The 23,144-nt window shown below is 41.0% G+C and overlaps 3 protein-coding genes across 3 annotated transcripts; 2 read left to right on the forward strand and 1 right to left on the reverse strand.

The window, feature by feature from the left end:
* Positions 1-93: 93 nt before the first annotated feature.
* On the forward strand, positions 94-10,477 carry si:dkey-16l2.16 (ras-related protein Rab-35). Its single transcript, XM_010904237.4, has 7 exons — positions 94-513; positions 1,246-2,284; positions 2,989-3,039; positions 4,575-4,698; positions 4,928-5,052; positions 5,399-5,523; positions 9,956-10,477. The coding sequence occupies exons 2-7, from the start codon at positions 2,224-2,226 to the stop codon at positions 10,097-10,099; spliced, it is 630 nt and encodes a 209-aa protein (XP_010902539.1). The 5' UTR covers positions 94-513; positions 1,246-2,223; the 3' UTR covers positions 10,100-10,477.
* A 1,036-nt stretch (positions 10,478-11,513) lies between these two features.
* On the forward strand, positions 11,514-18,192 carry rnf25 (ring finger protein 25). Its single transcript, XM_010904238.5, has 10 exons — positions 11,514-11,594; positions 12,383-12,454; positions 14,066-14,162; positions 14,562-14,629; positions 14,785-14,854; positions 15,197-15,268; positions 15,671-15,817; positions 16,220-16,309; positions 16,592-16,729; positions 17,284-18,192. Exons 1-10 carry the CDS (start codon positions 11,578-11,580, stop codon positions 18,088-18,090), a joined length of 1,578 nt encoding a protein of 525 aa, XP_010902540.2. The 5' UTR covers positions 11,514-11,577; the 3' UTR covers positions 18,091-18,192.
* Positions 18,193-18,631: 439 nt separating this feature from the next.
* On the reverse strand, positions 18,632-22,880 carry LOC109616301 (carbonic anhydrase 9-like). The gene is made up of 5 exons (XM_020050910.2): positions 22,677-22,880; positions 22,230-22,319; positions 21,978-22,050; positions 19,363-19,523; positions 18,632-19,157 (listed from the first exon to the last, which is right to left on the reverse strand). Exons 1-5 carry the CDS (start codon positions 22,728-22,730, stop codon positions 18,957-18,959), a joined length of 579 nt encoding a protein of 192 aa, XP_019906469.1. The 5' UTR covers positions 22,731-22,880; the 3' UTR covers positions 18,632-18,956.
* Positions 22,881-23,144: the final 264 nt, after the last annotated feature.

Genomic DNA, 23,144 nt, shown 5'->3' on the forward strand with positions numbered 1-23,144 from the left:
ACACACTGGCCCTCTTGTTTTTAAGAATGTGTTGACAATACCACATAAAGCACAGTAAAATGCAGATTGTTAACAGAGGAGGGAGGAGTATTGTGAGTCAGAGAGTACCACATGATTTAGATGCGGGTGACTCAACATCACTCAGGTGTGGCCAGAAGACGTCGGGCCGTAGACCAACCCTAGGCTCCGAACTTTCCTGAATCACTCCCCCCGGGAGCAAGACGGCTGGACGGTCCTATTTTCCCTTTCGAATGTCGGAGTGCACGAGTCAGCATTCTCACGATCGTTTGTATCGATCATTTTGCAGCACGACGAATGATTTTAAATACGCACACAAACGTCGATGCAGGATTCTACATGTCTTGAGGAGTTGTATTTAGTGGTGATAGAATTTGAATGAAAAAGTAACTTAACTTCATCTGTGGACTAGTGGCTATTTAAAATCCTGGAAGATCCCGTACACTATATCACTGCAGGTCCTAGCAGCTGGTACTGTCCTTTGGCTACATGCAGGTAATTGGGTTTTACCACAGATTTCTGTTTTAAGCTAATATGTAGCACTTTTTGTAGTTTGTCGTAAAGCCAAAATAAACAGTGTTTTTTCTGCGACCTAGCCTTTTTGCTGACGAGTCTAGGTAAGTTATTTTAGGTTAAGCAGGGACATTAATGTTTTCATTGGTATTCACAAGGAAGTAACATAGGATCATTAAACATATTGTACTACTACCAATATGTCAGGAATACTTCCTAAGACCTAAAATGCCCGCCCCATGTCCTAGCCACTCTTTCCTGTTTTCATGGAACAAAAAACTTTCCCGGTACTGTATTTTTCTTATCTCGTTCGCCCTAAATCGGCCACAACAGACGTGGGATTCTTAAGATGTATTTGAAAAAGTCTTCCCAATTCATTAAGGCCCCAGTCTTAAAATGTTTTACCCCTTCTCCCAGTAAAACTCACTTTCAGCCACGCACAGGCTGATGTTACATATACGCTAGGCGTGGTCCAGGCCTAGTTTTAATGTGTTCAGAGAGATTACTCAGAGCTAACAAATGTGGACAAGTTATATTTATACACACATCTGTTGCTCTTGGGAATAGGTTGGGCGGACAGGGTCAGGGAAATAGCAGGCATACAGTCAGGGATTTAAAGATGAGTAAAGGTGAATGGTTTCTCCCTATCCTCCTTGTATATATTTGCTATTCATAAATGCGCTCTACAGATTTGAACTCTCTTTCTGTTTTCAGGGTATGTTCCAAACTAGGGAACTGAGCGAAGACTGAAACAAACCGTAATGTGTCAACGCCCACGATTTCTCCTCAGTGGAAAGGAAGTGAAACCCCAGCGATTGAGGCAGAAAGAGTTCACTGGACGAAACCGTTGCATGGAGTGTTGATTTCAAATAGGAACCACTTCATCCTCTTTCTGATTTGGACATTTTGTTTCAGCTTATCCTCCTAAGGCTTCCGTTACTGTGTTTCTTGTGAGAGGTGTGTGAAACTGACCGATGTCGTAAGATGACAGCGAGATGACATTGTGGGCGAGACCGATGGACAAAGTAGAAGCAGTATCCTCGACGGCAGTCATTCCACAGGCTGCCAGTTATGAGCATCTTCAGGCGCTTATGGAGGAAGTGACTGACACACCACAGTGATGCAGAAAGCCTGTCTGCTACACTCTGTGTAGAGTTTCATAGACCAAGTGACTGAACTATTCTGTAGTCTGCTTTTTGAATGTGGAAAGCAGACTCGCTACAGCTTAACCTCACAGAGGAATAACTCATGGATTCAGCGGACTGGTGGGAAGAGTACTAGGATGAACCCTGTGATGAGTCGGAATGTGGTGCTGAAATGAACTGGGAATCCCCTACCGGAGTAAATGGGAGGTATCAGAACTGAGGTGGAATCCACTGTTGCCTTAACACAAAAAATGAGTGCCGTGTAATAAACTGGAAAAACGTCAGATTTACCTGGCAAAGATTGTACTTCTGGAGTAACATGAGAAGTTAGGCAATATCGAATGGGAATTTTGGACTGGAACTGAACTGGAACATCAATTAGAAGTTGTATTGCAATTCAAGTGTTTTGAAGGTGTTTTCTGGATAACAATCTGCAATTCTGAAGGGGTAGCGTTGGAACATTTGTCTTAGATTGGGAAGACTTATCTATTCCTGTGGAAAAGCGTTTATTGGGCAAGGATAACTTAATCGAAGACGCGCTGCAGAAATGGCAGGTCCGGGGAAGGACTACAATCATCTCTTCAAACTGCTCATCATTGGAGACTCCAGTTAGTTGCTTGTTCCTACAAAGTCTCTGCATATTTATACTGTGGGAATTTCACACACGTCATGCCTTCTGGCCTCTTTCTTTTGCTTTGTAGAAGTTCTGGGTTAAACAGCCAATTGGTTTTGAGGAGACAAGGATGTATTTGAGATGTCCCAGTATATTCACAATCCCTATGTTTCTGCCCCTAGAACTGGAGTTCATGCTAATGCAATCATGTTCATTTGTATAAATTAATTTTAATTGATAGTAATTTAAAGGTCAAACCAGTAGTTATGCTGTGACAAAGTTTTTTAGCCGGCATCTCATATTGTTTGCAAGTTGGGGTCTTAAAGATCAGGCCTATGTCACAGTTTGAGCTTTCTAGTAAAAACAATTATCTGTCAGTCTGCTTTTTATTGGGTGATTATGACGAAAGCTTCCCGTAGTTCACCAGATTACAGCTCTGACAACTGACGAAAACAAGATGGGTAGACTTCTAAACATTAACCTTGGATTCACTTAAGCTAGCTTTATATGGGCTGCTAGTAGTTGGCCAAGAGATAGTCAGGAATGGTGTACTTTTGTTAATTTATATTCTGTGTAATTCCGAAGTGAACACGCACAGCAAGGCCCTATAGCTGTTAACTTTGTTGAGGATATTTCCCTAAGGGGATTATTCTGTGTCTGACTGACCTGTTCTACCCCTGTCTCACCTCTCTGTTCTAGATGTAGGGAAAAGCAGTCTGCTACTACGATTTGCCGACAACTCCTTTTCTGGTGAGTTGAGGTGTGCATGTGTGTTGCAAATTAGCATGACAAGGTGGGTGTGTGTGTGTGTGTGTGTGTGTGTCTTCCATATGGACAGTTCGGTCTGGAAATGATTGGACACTGACACAAGTTTTGTTATTTTGGCTGTTTACCAAAATATATTAAAAGTTAGTTAAATAAAGAATATGGGCTTCAATTGCAATTTAATATCTTTGGTTCGAGGGTATCCAAACTGTAGGAAGGGTTTTGGAATTACAGCTCTTTATTATATATCCCCCTCTTTTTCAAGGGACCAAAAGTAATTTGACACTTGACTCAAAAGCTGTTTCATGAACAGGTGTGGTCTATTCCTTCATTGTTTCTTCATCAATTAAGCAGGTAAAAGGTCTGGAGGTGGTTACAGGTGTGGCATTGGCCAACAAAGGCTGTGGTTTTGGAGATGCTCTGACCCAGTTGTCTAGCCATCACAATTTGGCCCTTCTCAAAATCGCTCAGATCCTTACTCTTGCCCATTTTTCCAGCTTCTAACACATCAACTTTGAGGACAGAAAGTTCACTTGCTGCCTAATATATCCCACCCACTGACCGGTGCCATGATAACGCGATTATCAGTGTTATTCACTTCACCTGTCAGTGGTCATAATGTAATGGCTGATCGGTGTATTGCCTTCAAATTCTGCGAAGTTGATTGGAAAGTCCTTCACTTTACAGATGGAAAATGACCCAAAACATACTGCGAAAGAAACTCAGGAGTTTTTGAAGGCAAAGAGGTGAAGTATTCTGTCTCGGCCATTGCAAACACCTGATCTCAACCCGATTGAGCATACGTTTCACTTGCTGAAGACAAAACTTAATAGAGAAAACCCACAAACCGTAACAGTAACTGAAGACAACTGCAATAAAGGCCTGGCAAAGCATCACAAAAGAGGAAACCCAGCATTTGGTGATGTCATGCATTCCAGACTTCAAGCAGTCATTGCCTGCAAAGGATTCTCAACAAAGTTTTAAAAATGAACATTTCATTTATGATTGTGTTAATTTGTCCAATTACATTTGAGCCCCTGAAATAAGGGGACTGTGTATAAAATGTTTGCAATTCCTAAACATTTCATACAGGATTTTTGTTCAACCCCTTGAATTAAAGCAGAAAGTCTGCACTTCAATTTTATCTTGGTTGTTTCATTTCAAATCCATTGTAGTGGTGTACAGGGCCAAAATTATGAAAATTGAGTCAGTGTCCAAATACTTTTGGACCTAACTGTATGTGTAACCACAGAATTTGTAAAACCTGAAAAATTGGTCCCCAGATAAGGGTTAGGTGTTGGAGATTTGGTCTTACTTTCTGATTTAAGGCATTGCAGGTTTAAGGTTAGGTCTAGGTTAAGTTTAGGAATAATTGTTCAGTTATTGAGGTTAAGGTGAATGGTTCGGTTTAGGGTTATAAAAAAGGTTAGTGTTCAGGTCCCCACGAGGATAGAAAAACAAGTGTGTGTGCGAGTGTGTGTGTGTGTGTGACTTACCTCTGTTTTCAATGTGGTCTACAGGCAGCTACATCACAACAATCGGTGTAGACTTTAAGATCCGTACGGTGGACATTGATGGGGAGCGAGTGAAACTACAGATCTGGGACACAGCGGGTCAGGAGCGCTTCAGGACCATCACCTCAACGTAATCGTATTAGCTAAGACCAATCCACATTTATAGAATCCCTACTTTACCAGATCAGTACAACTGTATTCTTTTTAAGCTTGATTTTGGTAAATTTCCAACTATAACTATCAAAATAATGTTTTTTTTGGTTGTGAACAGAGCTCCTAATTCTGTTTTAGTTCTTGATGACTTTCTGTTTGTGTTTTGGCTCGTCCCTTCTTTCCCCTGGGTTTTTCCTCCTGACCAGGTACTATAGAAACACTCATGGTGTGATCATTGTCTATGACGTGACCAACCCAGACTCGTTTGTGAACGTGAAGCGGTGGCTCAATGAAATCACCCAGAACTGTGACAATGTCTGTAAGATTCTAGGTGAGTTTGGCCTGCTGAGCGAGCGGCACAGCTGAGTAGTTTTATTGTTTGGAGGAAAACCCGCTGTGGAATGATGGTATGACTTCTGGTGAAATGCCATAGTGCTTGACCTGATTGTGAACTGATAGGACCCACATGTATTTTAGTTATGAGACAAATTCACAATGGAATTCTATTAGACTTCCAGTTTGTGCTAATGTTATGGGTAATTGTTTGATTTACAAGGAAAATTCACATAAGTAATTTATTTCAAGTCAAACGTGCTAGTGTTATGGCTGATTTTGAACTAACAAGACATTACATTGACAAATAGATTTATCCCCTCTTTTCTTCATCTCTCCTTCAGTGGGGAACAAGAATGACGACCCCTCCAAGAAGCAGGTTGAATCCCATGATGCAATTCGTTTTGGGGAGTCAGTGGGAGTCCGGGTGTTTGAGACAAGTGCCAAAGAAAACATCAACGTGGAAGAGGTTAGTCTTGCAGTCAAATTCAAAATGTCATACCTTCCTATTGTTAATTTAATAATGAAAATTTTCAGGAAAGGTAATTTGTCAGCTTGAAGTTAAAATAAAGCATCAAATCTTTCTGAAGTATGTGGAGCTTGAGACATGATCTGTTACCCTCTATGCACACTGATCTACAGGAGCATCTCAAATTTGAATATTGTGGCAAGTTTAAAATAAAAAAGGGACACTATTTTAGATTCATTACACACAAATTGAAACATTTCAAGCTTTTTGTTTCATTCTTTATGATTAAAGCTTAAAGGTCATGGAAATCAAAAATCCAGTATCTCAGAATATTATAATAAAATACAGGAATGTTGATCTGAGAAGAGGTTTAATCAGCTTATTCACTCCCTGAGCCTTCAGTCTCTCAGTCTGGTTCAGTACACACAACCACAATCATGGGGAAGACCGCTGTCTTGACAGTCCAGAAGACACTCACTGACACAGAAGGTCATTGCTGAAAGGGCTGGCTGTTCGCCGAGTTCTGTATCAAAGCATATTCACGGAACGTTGACTGGAAGGGAAAAGTGTGTTCGAAAACGTGCACAAGCAACAGGGATGACCGCAGCATTGAGAGGATTGTCAAGCAAAGCCGATTCAAGAACTTGGGGAAGTTTCACAATGAGCGGACTGAGGCTGGAGTCAGTGCATCAAGAGTTGCCACACACAGACCTGTCCAGGGAGTGGGTGACAAGTGTTGAATTTCCAGTGTCAAGCCACTCCTGAACCAGAGAGAATTTCAAAAGTGTCTTACCTGGGCAACTTCAGAAGAACTGGACTGTTGCTCAGTGGTCCAAAGTCCTCTCTTCAGATGAAAGTAAATTTTGCATTTCATTTGGAAATCAAGGTCCCAGAGTCTGGAAGAAGAGTAGAGAGGCACAGAACCCAAGTTGCTTGAAGACCAGTGTGAAGTTCCCACAGTGATGGTTTGGGGTTCCTTGTCATTGGATGGTGTTGGTCCAACTGTGTTATAACAAGTCCAGAGTCAATGCATCCGTCTACCAGGAGATTTTAGAGCACTTCATGCTTCCATCTGCTGACAAGCTTCATGGAGATGCCGATTATTTTTTCCTGCAGGACTTGGCACCTGCCCACAGTGCCAAAACAACCGGTAACTGGTTTGCTATGGTATTACTGTGCTTGATTAGCCAGCCAACTCGCCTGACCTGAGCCCCATAGAGATACACCAGATGCAACAACACAGATGAGCTGAAGGCCGCTATCAAAGCAACCTGGTCTTCCATAACACCTCAGCAGTGCCACAGACTGATTGCCTCCATGCCACACCGCATTGATGCAGTAATTTGTGCAAAAGGAGCCCCATCTAAGTATTGAGTGCATAAATTAACATACATAGGAAACCTTTGCAGGTGTTTTGAGTTAATTAGCTGATCAGAGCCCTTTTTGGGTTGACGTTTGTGTCGTTAATATTTTATTCTAATATTTCGAGATACAAGAATTTTGATTTCCATGAGCTATAAGCCGTAATCATCAAGACTGAAACAAAAAAGGCTTGAAATGTTTCACATTATGTGTAACGAATCTAGAATATATGAAGGTGTCACTTGATCTGAATTACAGGGGGAAATTAACTTTTCTATGATATTAAGATTTTTTTAGATGCATCTGTATTTGTTGAGAACGGGCTACTATGGGGAATAGTGCTAATTTAATAAATGAAGATTAAAGCATAATCCATTCCGCTAGATGGCAATGATCGTATTTTAAATAACAAAACTGAATACAATTCTGTTTACTTGACAACGTATTACAGGTAGGCAGTGTCACATGTCACTAATTTCAGTAGTTCAGCGGACCGTCTTATCCCCAGTGACTCCGTTTGTGCATACATCTTAATATATATAGGACTACAACTCTGTAATATACAATGTTACTCAATGCTATAAGCAGTCCAAATACCAAAGGTCAGGTGCAAGCGTTAGGTGTGGAATTCCTTTTTGCCGCTCTTTGTAATACACTTACCTGTCAAATGTTTTAGAACACCTCAATTGTTCCACTTTTCTTGAAATTCACACAGTTTTAATGTGTTAATGTACTGAAATTAAAGCATAGAACAAATAGGCTGTTGCAGAAGTTCCCACAAATATGTTACACTTGCTTTCACCCGTCTGCCCAGTTCATCCCAAACCAGCTCGGTAGGGTTTAAGTCTGGATACTGTGCTGGTCATTCCATGATTTGAAGCCTACAGTTCTTTTCTTCTAAGGTAGTTCTGACATGGCCTGGAGGTATGTTTTACATCATTATCTTGCTGTAGGAGGAACCCCTGACCAACTAGGTGTACACCAGAGAGTATTGCATGGTGCTGCAAAATGCTGCGGTAGCCATTTTGGTTCAGGGTTCCACTCACTCTGTAAGTCTCCGACTCTGGATCAGGCAAAAGAGCCTCAGGCCGTCTCGCTTCCCCCTCCATGTCTGACATTTGATGTATCACACTGAGGAACCATCCGTTGGCTTGCTTGGCAGCGTATAGAAAGTGTATGACGAACCAAGGATTTCACATCTTTATTAATTAGTCCCTAAGACCTTTTTCCTTCTGTAGTCTTCTGTAGTCCACTGGCTGTGCTTCATGGGCCAGGCAAGCCTCTTATTTTGCCATGTTCGCAATGGCTTTCTTACTGCCACTAGACCTGTCAAACCTGCAGCTCACAGTCTTCACGGCTGAAACTGAGACTGGCTTACTTTGGAACTGAGACTTGCTTGCTGCTGTTCCCTGAGCTGCCTTTCACACAAGCTGTGGACTCTCCGAAACTTGTCTTCTGGTTCTGTTGTGGTTTGGGTCTGCCATTCCTCTTCCTGTCAGTTTCCTCCGGTTTCCAAGTCCCTTTTGAAGGTGTAGGAAACTACCCGCTGACACCTTGGCTGTCTTTGCCATTTCTCGAAAAGAAAGGCCAACGCTTTTAAGGATTATAATGGTATGTCTCTGTTCCTTAAATGTTAATGGCATTTTTCTCACCATTATGATACAGCGTCCTGCAGTACAATGCTGTCCAAATAACACATACGTGGGGTTTGTAAGTAATCAAAAAAAGTTGGGACTCCTGTAAGCAGTGGTGTCGTTAGGCCTTAGGTCTTAGAGTAGCCCCTGATCTATTCACCTATAATTCCGATTGGACATTATAATAATGTTTGTGTATAGGCCGCAAGCATGCGCTTTGAAATGTTCTTCTAGCATGTACATTCAGGACCCTGTACTTTCTCTATGGGGGGGCGGGGCTGAGCCCCCAATGTATTGTGATCCTAGCAACGCCTCTGCCTGTAGGAATTTTTTATAATGCAGTTTGTGATGACTTCACTTTTTTTTTTACTGCTTTCCTTTATTCACTGGACTTGAACTGCTTAAATTTCAATAAAACCTGGACATTTCTTGACCAGTTTGTATTGTTTTAGGAACATGGGAAGGGACTGCTGTCCTAGCTTCAATCAAAAGCTAGTTCCACCATTGTGTTTGCAAGACCAAGAGCTGCAGCACATGTCCTGTGTAGCTCAGGTGGTAGAGCATGGGTAGTACAATCCCAGGGTTCTGGGTTCCATTTCCTTATGGGGCAAGTATCGGGACTATATTACTTACAGTGGGTGTAAAAAGTCACCACCCCCTTTCAAAATTCCCTTTTAACCTTTTTGTTGCCTTACAACCTGAAATTAAAACACTATTTACACACTGCAACCCACACTATACAGGTGAGGCAAAAGAAATCTGAATATTTATTAAAATAAAAACAAAATACAGACCTTATGCAGGGTCTGGTTGGTGCCATACGCCTTCCACTTCTTAATATTGGTCTTAACTGTGCTCCAAGTCTTTTAAATCTTTTTACATCCTTCCCTGATATGTGTCTATCCAAAACATTATCTCATAGATCTTTTAGAAGTACCTTTCACACAATGTAAGTCATTAAAAACAACATTACAGTCTACTAAACTGTGCAACCTAAGAAGATACAGATGCGTGTTGATTTGACTGTGATGAAGTGGTGAGCATACAGATACCGTATGGCTGTTTCTCTTTGACTGTGATGAAGTGGTGAGCATACAGATACCGTATGGCTGTTTCTCTTTGACTGTGATGAAGTGGTGAGCATACAGATACAGTATGGCTGTTTCTCTTTGACTGTGATGAAGTGGTGAGCATACAGATACCGTATGGCTGTTTCTCTTTGACTGTGATGAAGTGGTGAGCATACAGATACCGTATGGCTGTTCCACTTTGACTGTGACATGTAATGGGAGGGAGGTCACAAAAACAGTTCACACTAATTGGTCCTGTGAATCAATCTGGATAAGAGCGTCTGCTAAAGGATGTGCAATTCCAATTCCCTGTCTCTATACTAACCCCACCCATTCCCCCTGCACCTCTTTCCTTACCTCATTCAGATGTTTATGGCATTCACTCACATGGTTCTCCGGGCGAAGAAGCAGAGTCAGATTCGTGCAGACAGAGGGGGACGTGATGAAACCGTCGATATCAACTTGCAAAAACACAGAGAGAGAAAGAAGAAGGGCAAGAAGTGTTGCTGAGGGAGGGATGGATGTGGGATAAAAGGACCGGCAGAGACTGAAGCGTTGATAGTCTGTCTACACTGATGAGGGAGAAAACCCAGAACAATATGCCGACATTGCACTGAGACAAGATTGCTAGCCATTAAGGAAAAATAACCACTGTTATGTGCTGATTTTTTTGAATTTATGTTGAGTTTTTATGAATGTGTGTTAATGAAATTTTATAATTAAAAGGGAAAATGGATTCCCAGTGTCAAACTGTCATTAAAACCCCTAATCGAGGAAATACACTAACAGACTTCAGTGACTAGAGTGATGTTTGTCTCATTTCTTAAAATATTGTCCATATGTGAAAAATGTTGTAATAAACAGTGAGCAATAAAATCTGCTTTATTATTTACGCATTATTCAATTGCTAACACATTGCAGGTAAACAAATACTTGAAAGCTGAACCCCACTACCACAAATGCGAAATATTCCCTAGTGTGTTGAACACATCAAATTCAATGGTCATTTAAAGTTGGTGACCATGTGCTTCAATTTTGACAATAGGGCACTTGCCTACAGTCCAGTTGTGGGAAAAGGTTGAAGATACAGTACAGTAAGGGCATGACTTCACCAAACTTGTGTGTTGACTTTATCCATGCATTCCATTTTATCAAAAAATGTTCACAATTGGTGTTGTACAATAACCGTCTACAGTGCTGACTAACCACAACAATGTCCATACGTCTGTAGACACAATAAGTTTAGATTTGAACTTTTGCTGGGCCAGTAGTATTGTTGGCCAATTAGGTGAGAACATGTGCCTGGACCACATACATTGAAGTTATGTGAATAAAAATGTTGGAGAGGACAACAATGAAAACATTTTCATCATAGATGCTTAGTTTTGGAATACAAAATATGATAATAACCTTCCAAAACATGGCCGGCTCTAGCCATTAGGGGGACTTGATTGAGATTTTGTTTTAAATATTTTAAAACATGCATAGTGTAGTAAATTGTTACTTATGTTTTTTTTCTTTTATTGTGAATTCATTATTTGCTTGTAAGTTTTTCTAAATAAATGATTGTAAATAAATCCTTAATTCACTGTTTTGTGTTTTTTCAGCTATTGGCTTTCTCTATTTTCCTCACGATTGCTTTTCAAACAAAAACCTCCTGAAGTTGAACTCCTTTAGGCCCATCGATTAATTGATGGTTGATCTAGAAAGAGAGGGGAAAACATGCTATGCCCTTATTTCATGTATCAATATGTGTAATTTGTATTGAAATCTAAAAGGTACCTATCGGTCCACCGGGCTGCACTTTTACCGTTTGGGCGGGTTATTGCCTCCCTGGCTATTATTTCCTGAACGGGGCGTGGACAGTTAGGGGCCGGGATAATCAGCAGACCAGAGACACCACGCCGGACCCTCAGAAAAAATTGAAACGTCCTTTTCCGTCACTGGTGTTACATCGAAAGTAGTCCTTCCACGTTAGTGGAACAAAGATGGCCGCTGAAAGCGAGTGAGTTTGTTGATGAGAGCTTGTTGATAGATAGTCATGTTTCATATATGTGTATAATACGTTATATTTGTATTCTGAGAGATAAACTTGAATTTTTTTAAATATTTATTCGAATACTGGGCGTTTGCGCAGTTGATCTTCTGAAAGTTACCTATGCGTAGATCTTATTTGCCAGCTGTAAGCTTCTGAACAGATTTATTTGGATGTATCCGTATTAGACTACGCTACGGTCTACAGTACAGTAGCGTTAACTCGCTAACGCTCCAGTAACGTAAACTACCTAGTTAGCTTGCTACAGTTACTATCTAATTCCTCCAAAACACAGCTGAGAGTGAAGGCCAAGATGTATGTTGGGGACGTATTGAAAAGCGTTTCAAATCAACTGTTTATTCCACGTTATATCTCTTTACCAATATAATAATGGTTGGAAATTGTCCTAGCTAACTACTGTAACGTTGCTAGATGTCAGGCCATGGTCGCTGTGATCAAAAGCCAAACAATCTGTTCAACACTAATAATGTAGCTTCTAAATAAATGTAATTGTAACTACTGTAACGACACGTTAGCTACTAGATAAATTGCCTTGTACTGTCAGATAAATAGTTTTGCAGGATCGAACATTACATTAAACGTATTTGGTTAAGCTAACGAATGAATTGTGTTCAGTAGTAATTATATTTTAAGTTACAGTTTAATATATTTCGACTCTAATATCACATTGCAAACATTCATTTGCATCAACATTTCGTGTGTTCTTTTTCTATTTTGTATCTGTTTTAATCTCTCAGTGTGCTGTCTGAGATTGAGGTTCTCCAGTCCATCTACCTGGATGAGCTCCAAGTGATCAGGAGAGAGGATGGGTGAGACTCAGATTTATGACAGATTTATGATCAGCAAACCTGATTTAACTGATCATAAAAAACTGTTGGGGCTACAGTTGCTGTTGGGGGGACAAGACGACTGGCGATGGGAACCACTAGTCTACAGAACGTGCAGTACAAGTCTTAGACCAGACTAGAATAATATTACCTAATGCAATCCAATGTTCCATGTAGCTAAGTTGGCACTTTCTGCAAGTCAACTCTGGTAGGGAGCCTCATCTAAATGACTTTAATGTAAAACATTATATTGGCTGATATGTGAACTTATCTTTCAGACTAAATCCACTCTGGTACAAAATAGAATGTTAGTAGCCACCAGAGATTCTTCAACTTATTTGTCAATACAGTCTTTATTACTGATTCTTGGTAATGAGCTTCTGCTAAAAAAAAACGTGAAGATTTCTTGTTGCCATCATTTGGCTGGATTTAAGCAGTGGGTCATCTATTTAACAACTAACGAAATGGCCCTTCACCGATTGATTTCAAAAATAGAAACTGATAGTCTGTATACTATGGCCTTCCTTTGTGAAACATCTTTTTTTCATGATAGTAAAGTCCAAGGGAAAAGTGTGAAATTATGGTTTCTCCTTTTGGGAACAATTACCAACATCCAAAATGATGAGGAAATTAGTGCCATGGACATGATATGGTTTATTTATAAGCTTGCTTCAGCAACATCAGTTGGACATATGAATAGTGTTTTATGTGTGTACTAATGATGGCCAAATGAGGCTTCATTAGTGTTATTTTAGCAGCAGGATATTATGCTGGCAGCACTCAGATTTGTTTTATCACAATAAAAGCCATCATTGAAATTTACAAGGCAATATAATTAACGACACAAACAATATTAGAACGGATATTAAACATAAAATGTACACATTAGATTGCTAACTATATTGATGGCTTTTATTTAAAAAAAAATAATAATCTCAGCGCTGCTAGCATAATATCCTTCTGCTAAAATAACAGTAATGAAGTCTCATATGGCCATCACTTGTGTGAACTGCTAATTGGCAATCAGCCTAATGTAACCTCTGCGTCTGTGTGTGTTTTTAAGGTTTAGATTCTTGAAAGTAACAGTGCTGTTCCATGTGGTGTTTCTGTTATTTTGGCCATGTCAATGGGATGTGGGATGTCAATGTCTGTATGAACATTGTATTATATAGGCCTGCACATGAACACACAGGTTGAGAACAGGGGTTCTTATATGTACTAATTATTTGGGGGTCAGTGATCTCAGAACATTTTAAAAACCCTACTGTATTGGAGAAAGTGTCATTTCATGCTAATTTAATCAACGATGCTTATATATACAAATGTGTTGTTGTTCTTACAAGGGTGTTATATGAGTACCATTGCCTGTGTGTTAATGGTAGCGTTCCACCCTGTGTTCAAAGGAAGCTTCTCTTTTGGCTCTTGTTTCTATCCTCCAGTGTTTTAGTATGGTGCATGACTGATTAGCTCTGCATGGCCAATAGATAAAAAACAAAAAAGAGAAATAGCGCATAGACTTTGGCCTTTGAAGTGTGTGTGCATGTGTGTGTGCGCGTGCATGACTAATTGACATTCTCTGTTGCCCACTAAAAGGGGATGGGAGGTGAGTCTGGTCCTTTACCCCTCCACGGGTGAAGATTCCCTGTCTCAGTTTGTGCGACTGACCTTGACTTTGACTCTCAACTTGCTGGTAAGCTCCTGTTTTCCCTTCCTCGTTGGCTGTTTGGAATTTAGGTTAGTTTTGTGAAAAATGAAAATGTTGTGCGTAACCCAGCCCCAAATATACCTGCCTTGCTTTCCCTGCTCCTGAATAGCTACAGGTGTGTGTGTATTATGTTATGGGTAGGTGCAGGGTGGGAACAGAAACCAGCTTCCCGGGTGGCTATTTAGGACGTGACAGTCCCAGTGTGAGACCTGTGCCCAACCTGCCACTTCCTGACATATTGTTTCTTGCTTGTGTGGATATTTTTTCTTTCCCCCTCACATGTAACTTCCTGTCCTTTGAACCACACCCTGTCCCACTTTTGTTCTCAAGCCAAAGTCCAAGATGTTATTTACTGACTTCTCTGTATCCCTCTCTCTTCCTAAGTATCCCTCCTCTCCTCCCTCCATTTCCATCCACAACCCTCGGGGTCTTTCTGATGACAAGCTGTGCAGGTAACTAGAGTTGTCCTAACATCTTAGGTTCTTGTGGTCTCCTCTGCAGCTCTGATGACTGGTCATTTCAGAGCTGGTCATTGCCTGTGTTTTTCATCGAGTGCTCTGTCTCTTTCTCTCTGTCTATGTTTTGTCTTTCTCTCTCTAAATTTCAGTTTGCAGAAATGTCTGCAGGCAGAGGCGGAGTCCTGCCTGGGTTCCCCTGTGTTGTACCAGCTCATTGAGGTTAGTTCTGTCTTTCTTTCCCCTTCCTGGGACTTACTCATTTTGTTCTTATGGGAAGAAATATTGTAGGTGGAAACTACAGTCCGTAGGACAGTGACAATGCCAATAATGCAATATTCTTTTCATGCCAACAATTAAAACAAAGTGGACCAAACTATTGTCCATAGAAAATAAACGACTCTGTGTGGAAGCATGTTTGTTTGCATTGCTCAAGGTCATGCATATTGTGATGAATGAATGAACACTGTGGGTTTGAGATGTCCTTTCTTTTGATTCTTGATTGAAAAATGAGTAGATTTATATTAAGTACTTGACTCCTTACTGTCTTTTCATCTCTCTCAGAAAGCCAAAGAGATCCTGACAGAGAGCAATATTCCTCATGGGAACTGTGTCATCTGCCTTTATGGTTTTAAGGTGGGCTTTTTCATGCCTCCTTTTTTTCTTCATGACTGTGTCTATTACGAATGACCCTTGAACTTGACACTTAATTCACTTCAATCTTTCATAAGTTTACTAACGTGTCTGTGTGTGTGTGTGTGTGACAATGTGATACTATATCTTGTATTATATTTATTTGTCTCGGTGGTTAGTGAAAATGAGAATTGGTCCTTAATTGACTCACCTTGTTAAGACAGGGTGAATTGGAAAATCAAAACAAATAGTAGTCTTTTAGTTCAAAACTCCCGACCATTTTCCAATAGCATAGTTCCTGAGCACCCAGTGCTTCTGGATGGTGGTGAGCCAGTGTACACAAAACAGAGGGTGCTGTACTGTTTGAAGTAAACCCCTTCCTGTGCCGATCTGGTTCTGAAACAGGACGGGGAGGCGTTCACCAAGACCAGCTGCTACCACTACTTCCACTCCCACTGCCTGGGCCGTTACATCACCCACTCCGAGACTGAGCTCCAGGAGAGAGAGAAGGAGCTGGAGCAGGACAAGACACGGGAGAGGGCGGACGACGAGGTGAGCTCACGCTATCCCTATGCCGTGATGGAATAGGAGGGAGTGCTTGGGAGGTACGGGTAACTGGACTAAATATCATTTAAGGGTTTTCTAAGTGGTTTTGGATTTAGGATGACGTTGGTTTCTTGTAACTTTCACCTTAATTCCAACTTCCAATTGGAGAGGTTGGAGGCTGCCACATTTGACACTCAAGGAGCAATTTGGTTTAATGGCATTGCTCAGGGTGGGAGCAAGCAATTTTTCACCTTGCAGCTTTGGGGATTCATTCTAGAAACATTTCAGTTCCTGACTCAACACTGCAATGCTACCTGATGACATAGTTTTTGAGACATTTTCCTGGAGGTTACAGTGAAGATGCACTTTCAGGTCCTTACATATTTTTTTCTGCCTGGTCCTCTGTAGGAGCTAACAGTTGTTTGCCCCGTGTGCAGAGAACCACTGACCTACGACATTGACCAGCTCCTGTCCAATCCCGCTCCAAGCTTTCCGAAGGTAAAGACCAAACTGCGTGACACTTCGTAGCTGTTCTTCCTCGACTGACGTTGTGATTGTGAGAACATGTACTAAATAATGTTGGGAATAATTTCGGCATCAGGATCACTGTGAAATATATTTTTTAACAATATTGTTTTAAACCGAACACTCAAGTCTCCCCTATATTATGATGGATTTTTAAATGAAGCATAATGTCCTTGTAATGCACAATCGTCTTCATATAATCTTAGTATCCCTCTCAATGTATTAAGTTGTACTGACCTGTTATCGTTCACTCAGCTGGAGGGTGCAGAGTTAGGGGCAGACTTCCGGCAGAAGTGGGCTGAGCTCCAGAAACTTTTGGAGTGTCAGAAGGCAAAGGGTGGGATTATTGACACCGAGGTGGAGTCTAACCGCTTTCTCATACATATTAATGAGGTAAGAAAACGAAGTGGATTTGTGTGACTTGTTTGAGGGAATTTTATTATTGGACCTGGCCCCCATTGTATGTTTTGATTTTGAAGTTGATTGCATTCATTTTCATATGAGCCTGCGTCATGGATGAATTATTTTGATCAAAATAAAAAAAACAGGCTCTCTCAATTTAACCTGAAATGTAAAATTGACACTTGAATTAAAAGATTTGGGGTCACTTAGATGTGTCATTGTTTTTGAAAGAAAAGCAGTCTTTTTTTGTCCATTTAAATAAGATCAAATTGATCAGAAATACAGCCTCGACATTGTTAATGTTATAAATGACTATTGTAGTTGGAAATCTCAATTATTATCCCATAATTATTATTATTATTCCAACTGCAATAGTCATATACAGCATCAACAATGTCAACATTATTTCTGATCAATTTGATGATATTTTAATGGACAAACAATTTACTTTTCATTAAAAAACATGGCAATTCCAAAACTTTTTAAAGAGATCTACCTCAATGTTTCCAATAAACCATATTAAATGACATTGCAAATTCCTCCAGCCGCCTCCTGACGCCAACAATGTCAGCCCTGATGGAGATGCCTCTTCCAGCCAACCACTGCCCTCGCCGACCCCTGTCTCCACCAATACGATCGATGACTCTCAGGAGCAGCCACATCACACCGTCCACTCGAATCGTAGGGGAGGTCACCAGCGCCGGCACCAGTGGCCTCAGGGCAACTTTAGGGGCCCCAAGAGGGGAGGGAGAGGCAGGCCCTACACCCAACCTGGGAGAACTCTCCCCCCTATCGACCATCTGGACAAACTCTCTCTATCCTCAGAGAAACATAACTTCAACACTGCTTATCCTGCCCATTTTCACTATGCACCAATCAAAGCCAGACTTCAGGAGCACTCTAGCCAACAGGAACCAAGACAAGCACAACTAAGTCAATCTGAAAAGGAAGGAGAGGGATGCACCGAGCAAGTCCAACTGGAGACACTGGTTTCTAAAGAGGAACAGCCAATGTGCCCATCAAACCTGGACAGCTTTAAAACTGACGCCCCTCCTTGCAACGGTGTGGAAGTTGAGGCGGGCTTTGGCCATCGTGCAAGGGGGAGAAAGAGGGGCCCTCGCGGTTCAACTCACCATACTGAGCAATGGCAGGAGAGGCATTTCAGAGTAACGGACCAATGGGAGGCTCGGGGGGGCGGGTACCATCACCACTGGGATGGACGAGGTCGACAAAGCAGGGGAGGGGCCAACTACCACCGCAGCAGAGGAGGGGGAGAACACATGGCCAGTGGGAGGGGCTTCCATCAGAGAGTGATGGAGGGAGAGGTGGTTAGAGGTGGTGCTGCTCTTTGACAAAGGGAAAAAGGAGGAACCGAGAAAATGTATGTCTGTGCCTCCATTTTCATTCTCGACACAACTAAAATAAAGCTTTGCACTATCTGGCACCTTGATGAACTAGTGTCTCCTGCCTTTCTTTCCTAATGCCATTTCAGTTGCCATCATGAATTGTTGTTATGAAAGGGCACTTGTTTAGTTTGTGCTAAAGCATTTTTTTCCGCTAGCCTCTGTACCAGTCTTTCACTAACATTACGCACTTTTTCCTTTCCACCATCTTCAAATATGAATATTCTGAGACGAGGATTTGATCCCAATTAAGTAACTCTCACAGCAACCCACAACTGCAATTAAGCTTTTTTCTTCCCCAGAACATTTAGTCTGGTTGCTTAGCAACCATTCTTCCAATGTCCACAGTTGCTAGCACAGTACATTAAAACCAGTATGTATTTGATGGCTTTCATCACTGTCTAGAACCAAAGAAGTTTTGAGACTCATTTTCTTGAGGCATTTTATCCCTTATTTGATGAGAAATTGTGGAAAGTTTTGATAGAGCAGTGGATCCAACTAAAACTCTCACTTGCGACAACCAAGCATCCTCGTGGAAAGTTTTCAGCAACTCTGCCAAAACTCCAGCTGTATATTGGACCCAGAGATTGCTGAAAAACGTTTCATTGGCTAAACAGCCTGGTACTCATACTACCATAGTGTTGCTTAGAATGAAAGACCACCGTTTGTTTGGAGAAAACGTTTATTGTTAACAGAAATTGTTGTGACTTCTCTAGAGCATCATGTACTGCAGTGATGTATTCTCTTCCGGTCTCAGTCTTGCTTCTACTCCACCTCATATGCCTGCATACCACCCTTTCCCTGGTTGTGTAGCCTCACTCCCAGCCCAACATTACCAGGCTGCTCAGTGGTATTAAGCCAGAGGGAAGAGCCCCACTGCTGAAGGTATATCCGTTGCCAACGTGGCCCTCTGGGGACACCGACATCCCCTGGGAGCCATAGACTGGCCGGCCATTGAGTTTCTGCACCATCCGGTAGGTGTTTCCATACTTAAGGGTTTTAGGAAACCGCTCCACCTGTAAGAGTGGATAGGGTAGTGGTAGGAGTGTGTATACAGGCTTTTTCAATGTTTGAGACAAACACTGTAAAACCAGTTATCCTTTATTTGAGCTTAGCAGATGACTGGATTTAGATGTATCATAAACAGAGTGCAAGATTTGATTCACAGCCTAATGCATCTAGATGTCAGTCACATGGAAGAGAAGTCACTTGGTCACTCACTAGCTCTCTCTGTATTTTGATTGGTTCTTTGAATATGGTCCATACCACTACTTCTTCACAAGCAGGGGTGGTGAGCGAACCATGATACCGGTAGAACTTGGTGAGGTCCACATCCAGCAGATCACTGATCGACAGTGGCTGCATTATGTCAATGGATGACGCTGGAACATAACATTGGGTGATTTAGTGACATCTAGTAACATCTCACCATCTTGTTTTAAATCATAGATACAGTGGATATAGAAAGTCACTACCCCCTTTCAAAATGTTTATCTTTTGTTGCCATACAGCTTGAAATGATAACAAAATCAGACCTTTTCTGGCTTTATTTAGCCACGGTAACCCCCAATATCCAAGTGAACCCTCCTTAATAAATACTTCGAACCACCTTTGCTTGAGCTACAGGGGTCTCTGACTACATCTCTGTTAACTTTTCACATCTAGACTGTGCAAAGCTCAGTCAAATTGCTTGGTGATTTTGCCCTGTCCATTTTCCTTTCTATCATGATGATTAGTGTCTCCAGTCCCTGCTGAAGAGAAACACACAACAGTATGCTGCCACCACCGTGATTTACTGTAAGCATAGTGTTCTTTGGGTGGAAAGATGGATTCGGTTTTCTGAGCAGTGGAGTCCTCTATGAACAACTGTTTCATTCTGAACTATTTAGTCACAACTGTTGATCACAGATGGAAGCCGATTAGCCTGATTTGTGAACCTCAGCTAGTTTGCAATTGCAGTTCTCTTGAGGGTTTGTTCACTTATCCAAATATGATATTTTACTGTCTTGATTGTAATACATTTTCAGATTTTTTAAAATATTTTCACATTCTGAGGGTCGCTGTGTTTAAATTAAGCCCTAAAAAATGTTTCCCAACCTAGGCAGTAAGGCAACAAAAGGAACATTTTGAAAGGGGGTGGTGACTCTCTGTACCCATTGTATATAGCAGATATTTACTGTTTTGACATCCCACTATGTCTGAAATCTTAGTGTCGGCTTACTTGGGACCAGTTCTTAAAATATGGCTGCTGAATTGTTCCATTTTGATGTATAATATGAATGTTCTATATCCTCAGGAACCTGCAGAAGTTTCACCTCTTTTTTGCAGCCCTGAACTAGTTTATCTGATTCACCTAATCAACAGAGTGAGAATTATTGAGAATAATTAGCCCAGGAAGTTTCAATGTTCTCAGGAGAGGTCGGAGAACCCCTGCTCTATCATATCTACCTACCTAAGGGTCTATATACAGCTCTGGAAAACATTAAGAGACCACGGCACCTTTTTATTATTTTTGAAAAGGGACGTTTTGAGTAAGGAACAGAAGCGTTAAATTTGCAGTGGTCTTTTAATTTTAACCCTTCTGTTCCTCACTCAAAACTTTCCTTTTCAACTTTTTTGGAAAGGAAAGAAAAAGGTGAAGCGGTCTCTTAATTTTTTCCGGAGTTGTGTGTGTTCCGGAAGTTGTCAGTTCATTTAATTTGAAGGCAATCCCCATGGATATGACTAAATCGATCATGTTGAATGCTGAATCCGCTTGGAGGAAGTGGTACCAACAGGTGAAATGTTTAGCTTCTGTTGTGTATTTGCTCAGATGATGCATATGTTTTGTATTTGTAATCAATATAGTAATCAATTTGTAGATTTTATTTTTCATTTTAAAATGTTTGGACTATTTTTGTGTTGATAAGTGCCAGAAACTCCTAATTAAAACTGTTTGGATTTCATATTGTAACACAAAATGTGGAAAAGTCAGAGTGGAGTGGATACTTTTAAGAGCCACTGTTTATTAAATTAGATTCAACTTTATTGTCACTGAACAAGTACAGTACAATTAAAAGCAGTTAGCATCTAACCAGATGTGCAAATACAAAATTGCAGAAAATGTACAAGTGAAACAATTAAGAACAATGTATCTTATAGGTGGGATGTATAAATATGCAATAAAGGTAAATTGCTGCCATCCCTGCATTTCAGTTGCACATGCTACCTTGCACCTTCAATGAGATTCCCAAAGGAAGACATGTACATGTAACAACTGAAATGTTCTTTATCTGACTTTGCAAAGCCGTGTCAGAGTCCAGTAGTACAAGGAGGGTAGTGTAGTACTAGGCGGGTGGGTATGGTTAGTGTTGAGTTCAGCAGGGTTACAGTAGCTGGAAAGAAACTGTTCCTGAGCCTGCTAACGCCAGGTATTTAGCTTTTGGTACAACCCATTTTCATGCAGCATGTTTGGTATTAAGGTAAACATCTGAACTTGTGTCATGCTAGTAGGCAGAATCAAACTCTTCCCTATTGTGTGATTGTTTCTTTTGTGAGGCAGCAAATGGATTGCAATTATGGATAAAATACTATGCAGCCTGCGTAAGGTGTTCACGGATTCTCTCTCTGCATCTCTGAGATTCAAATGAGTTACATTGGCATGAAATCGACAAAAGAACTTACAAACTAGATGACAACACTACTCTAAAAGACATAGGAGTGAGTTTTATATTGGTCGGACACATAGAAAATGCTTCCAAATTATTCCTATTATTGTGTTGAGTCCAATTCATCTGCTTCTACCACTGGCTGACACAAATCCCCTCCACCCGATCCTACCCTTGACTGCTCCTTACCCTTCTGAGTTACATTCAGCAGATAGGACGTCAGGTGCCGCCAGGCCTCCGCATGCATGGAGTTTTCTGATACCTGGAATCCAATGAAAGTGTTGATAGGAAGGATAACATGTTCTGCCCAAAATCTTTGCTATTTGAACCAGATTTGTACATTTGTCATAGTATTGCATGTGTAGATAAACCAAGCGTACACAACATTTTAGTTCTGGATTAATTGAAACTGTTATCACGTGTTAAACTGTTGGAACGTACATCTATGAAGAATGCAAAAACTGCTATCCCCTCTTGGTCAGACTTGGCCTGCTCCAGGGTCCAGCCTTTCCTCAGAGTTACAAGGTGGACCTGAAACCCAACCGGAACAAGAGTCACGTCATACATGACACATTAGTGGGAGATTTTGAGAGGACAGCTTCAAGTATAATCATTCTGGGAATGAGATGGACATAATCCTATTTAATACATGAACCATATCTGGGATGTTTGATACCAGTTCATTAATTACTTTCTTGAGATTATGATAAGCCTGTGACTATAAGCTTGTGACTTCTTACTATTTATTATTGCTCAGATTAGTACTGTTTACAGTTGCATCATATAAACAACACCACCTGATACACGTGTAAATAATGCCTAGATAACGCCATTTCAATATCTTTATTATTGTCATTTTATTTCTGAAACACACTTTTAGTATCTGACCTCCATAGGGTATCTGACTGACTCCACTGTGTGCTCTGAGCCTGGGTGCCACATGTCACCTCCCCAGTGGAAATGAATCACGTTAGCTGTGTAAAGATGTGAGAGCCCCCCTCCAGCCACCTCCACAATGCCATCTTCCAACACACAGCTCACTGAAATGATAGGAAGAGAGGAAGCATTGTAATATATGTTTGATGCGCTGTTATGTATTCACTATAGTTGAGAAAATAATACATTACCCAGATTTCCTGAGATTACTGTCAAGGCAATGTGTCTTACAGATACGCTGTGGACAAGCCCAAGGATATTACCTGTGTGTCCATTGTTAGAAATATACTTTATTATGTTTGGATTTTTTATGTTATTGAAGGTGAGGTTGCGGAGACTTGGATCAAATCTTAGCTGGTTAGGATTTATGTTGATTGGTGACTGCCTGACCCCCCCACACTGAGAGTTTGGAAGGGAGGC

Source organism: Esox lucius, chromosome 11, assembly GCF_011004845.1.
Source record: "Esox lucius isolate fEsoLuc1 chromosome 11, fEsoLuc1.pri, whole genome shotgun sequence".
Classification (NCBI taxonomy): Eukaryota; Metazoa; Chordata; class Actinopteri; order Esociformes; family Esocidae; genus Esox; species Esox lucius.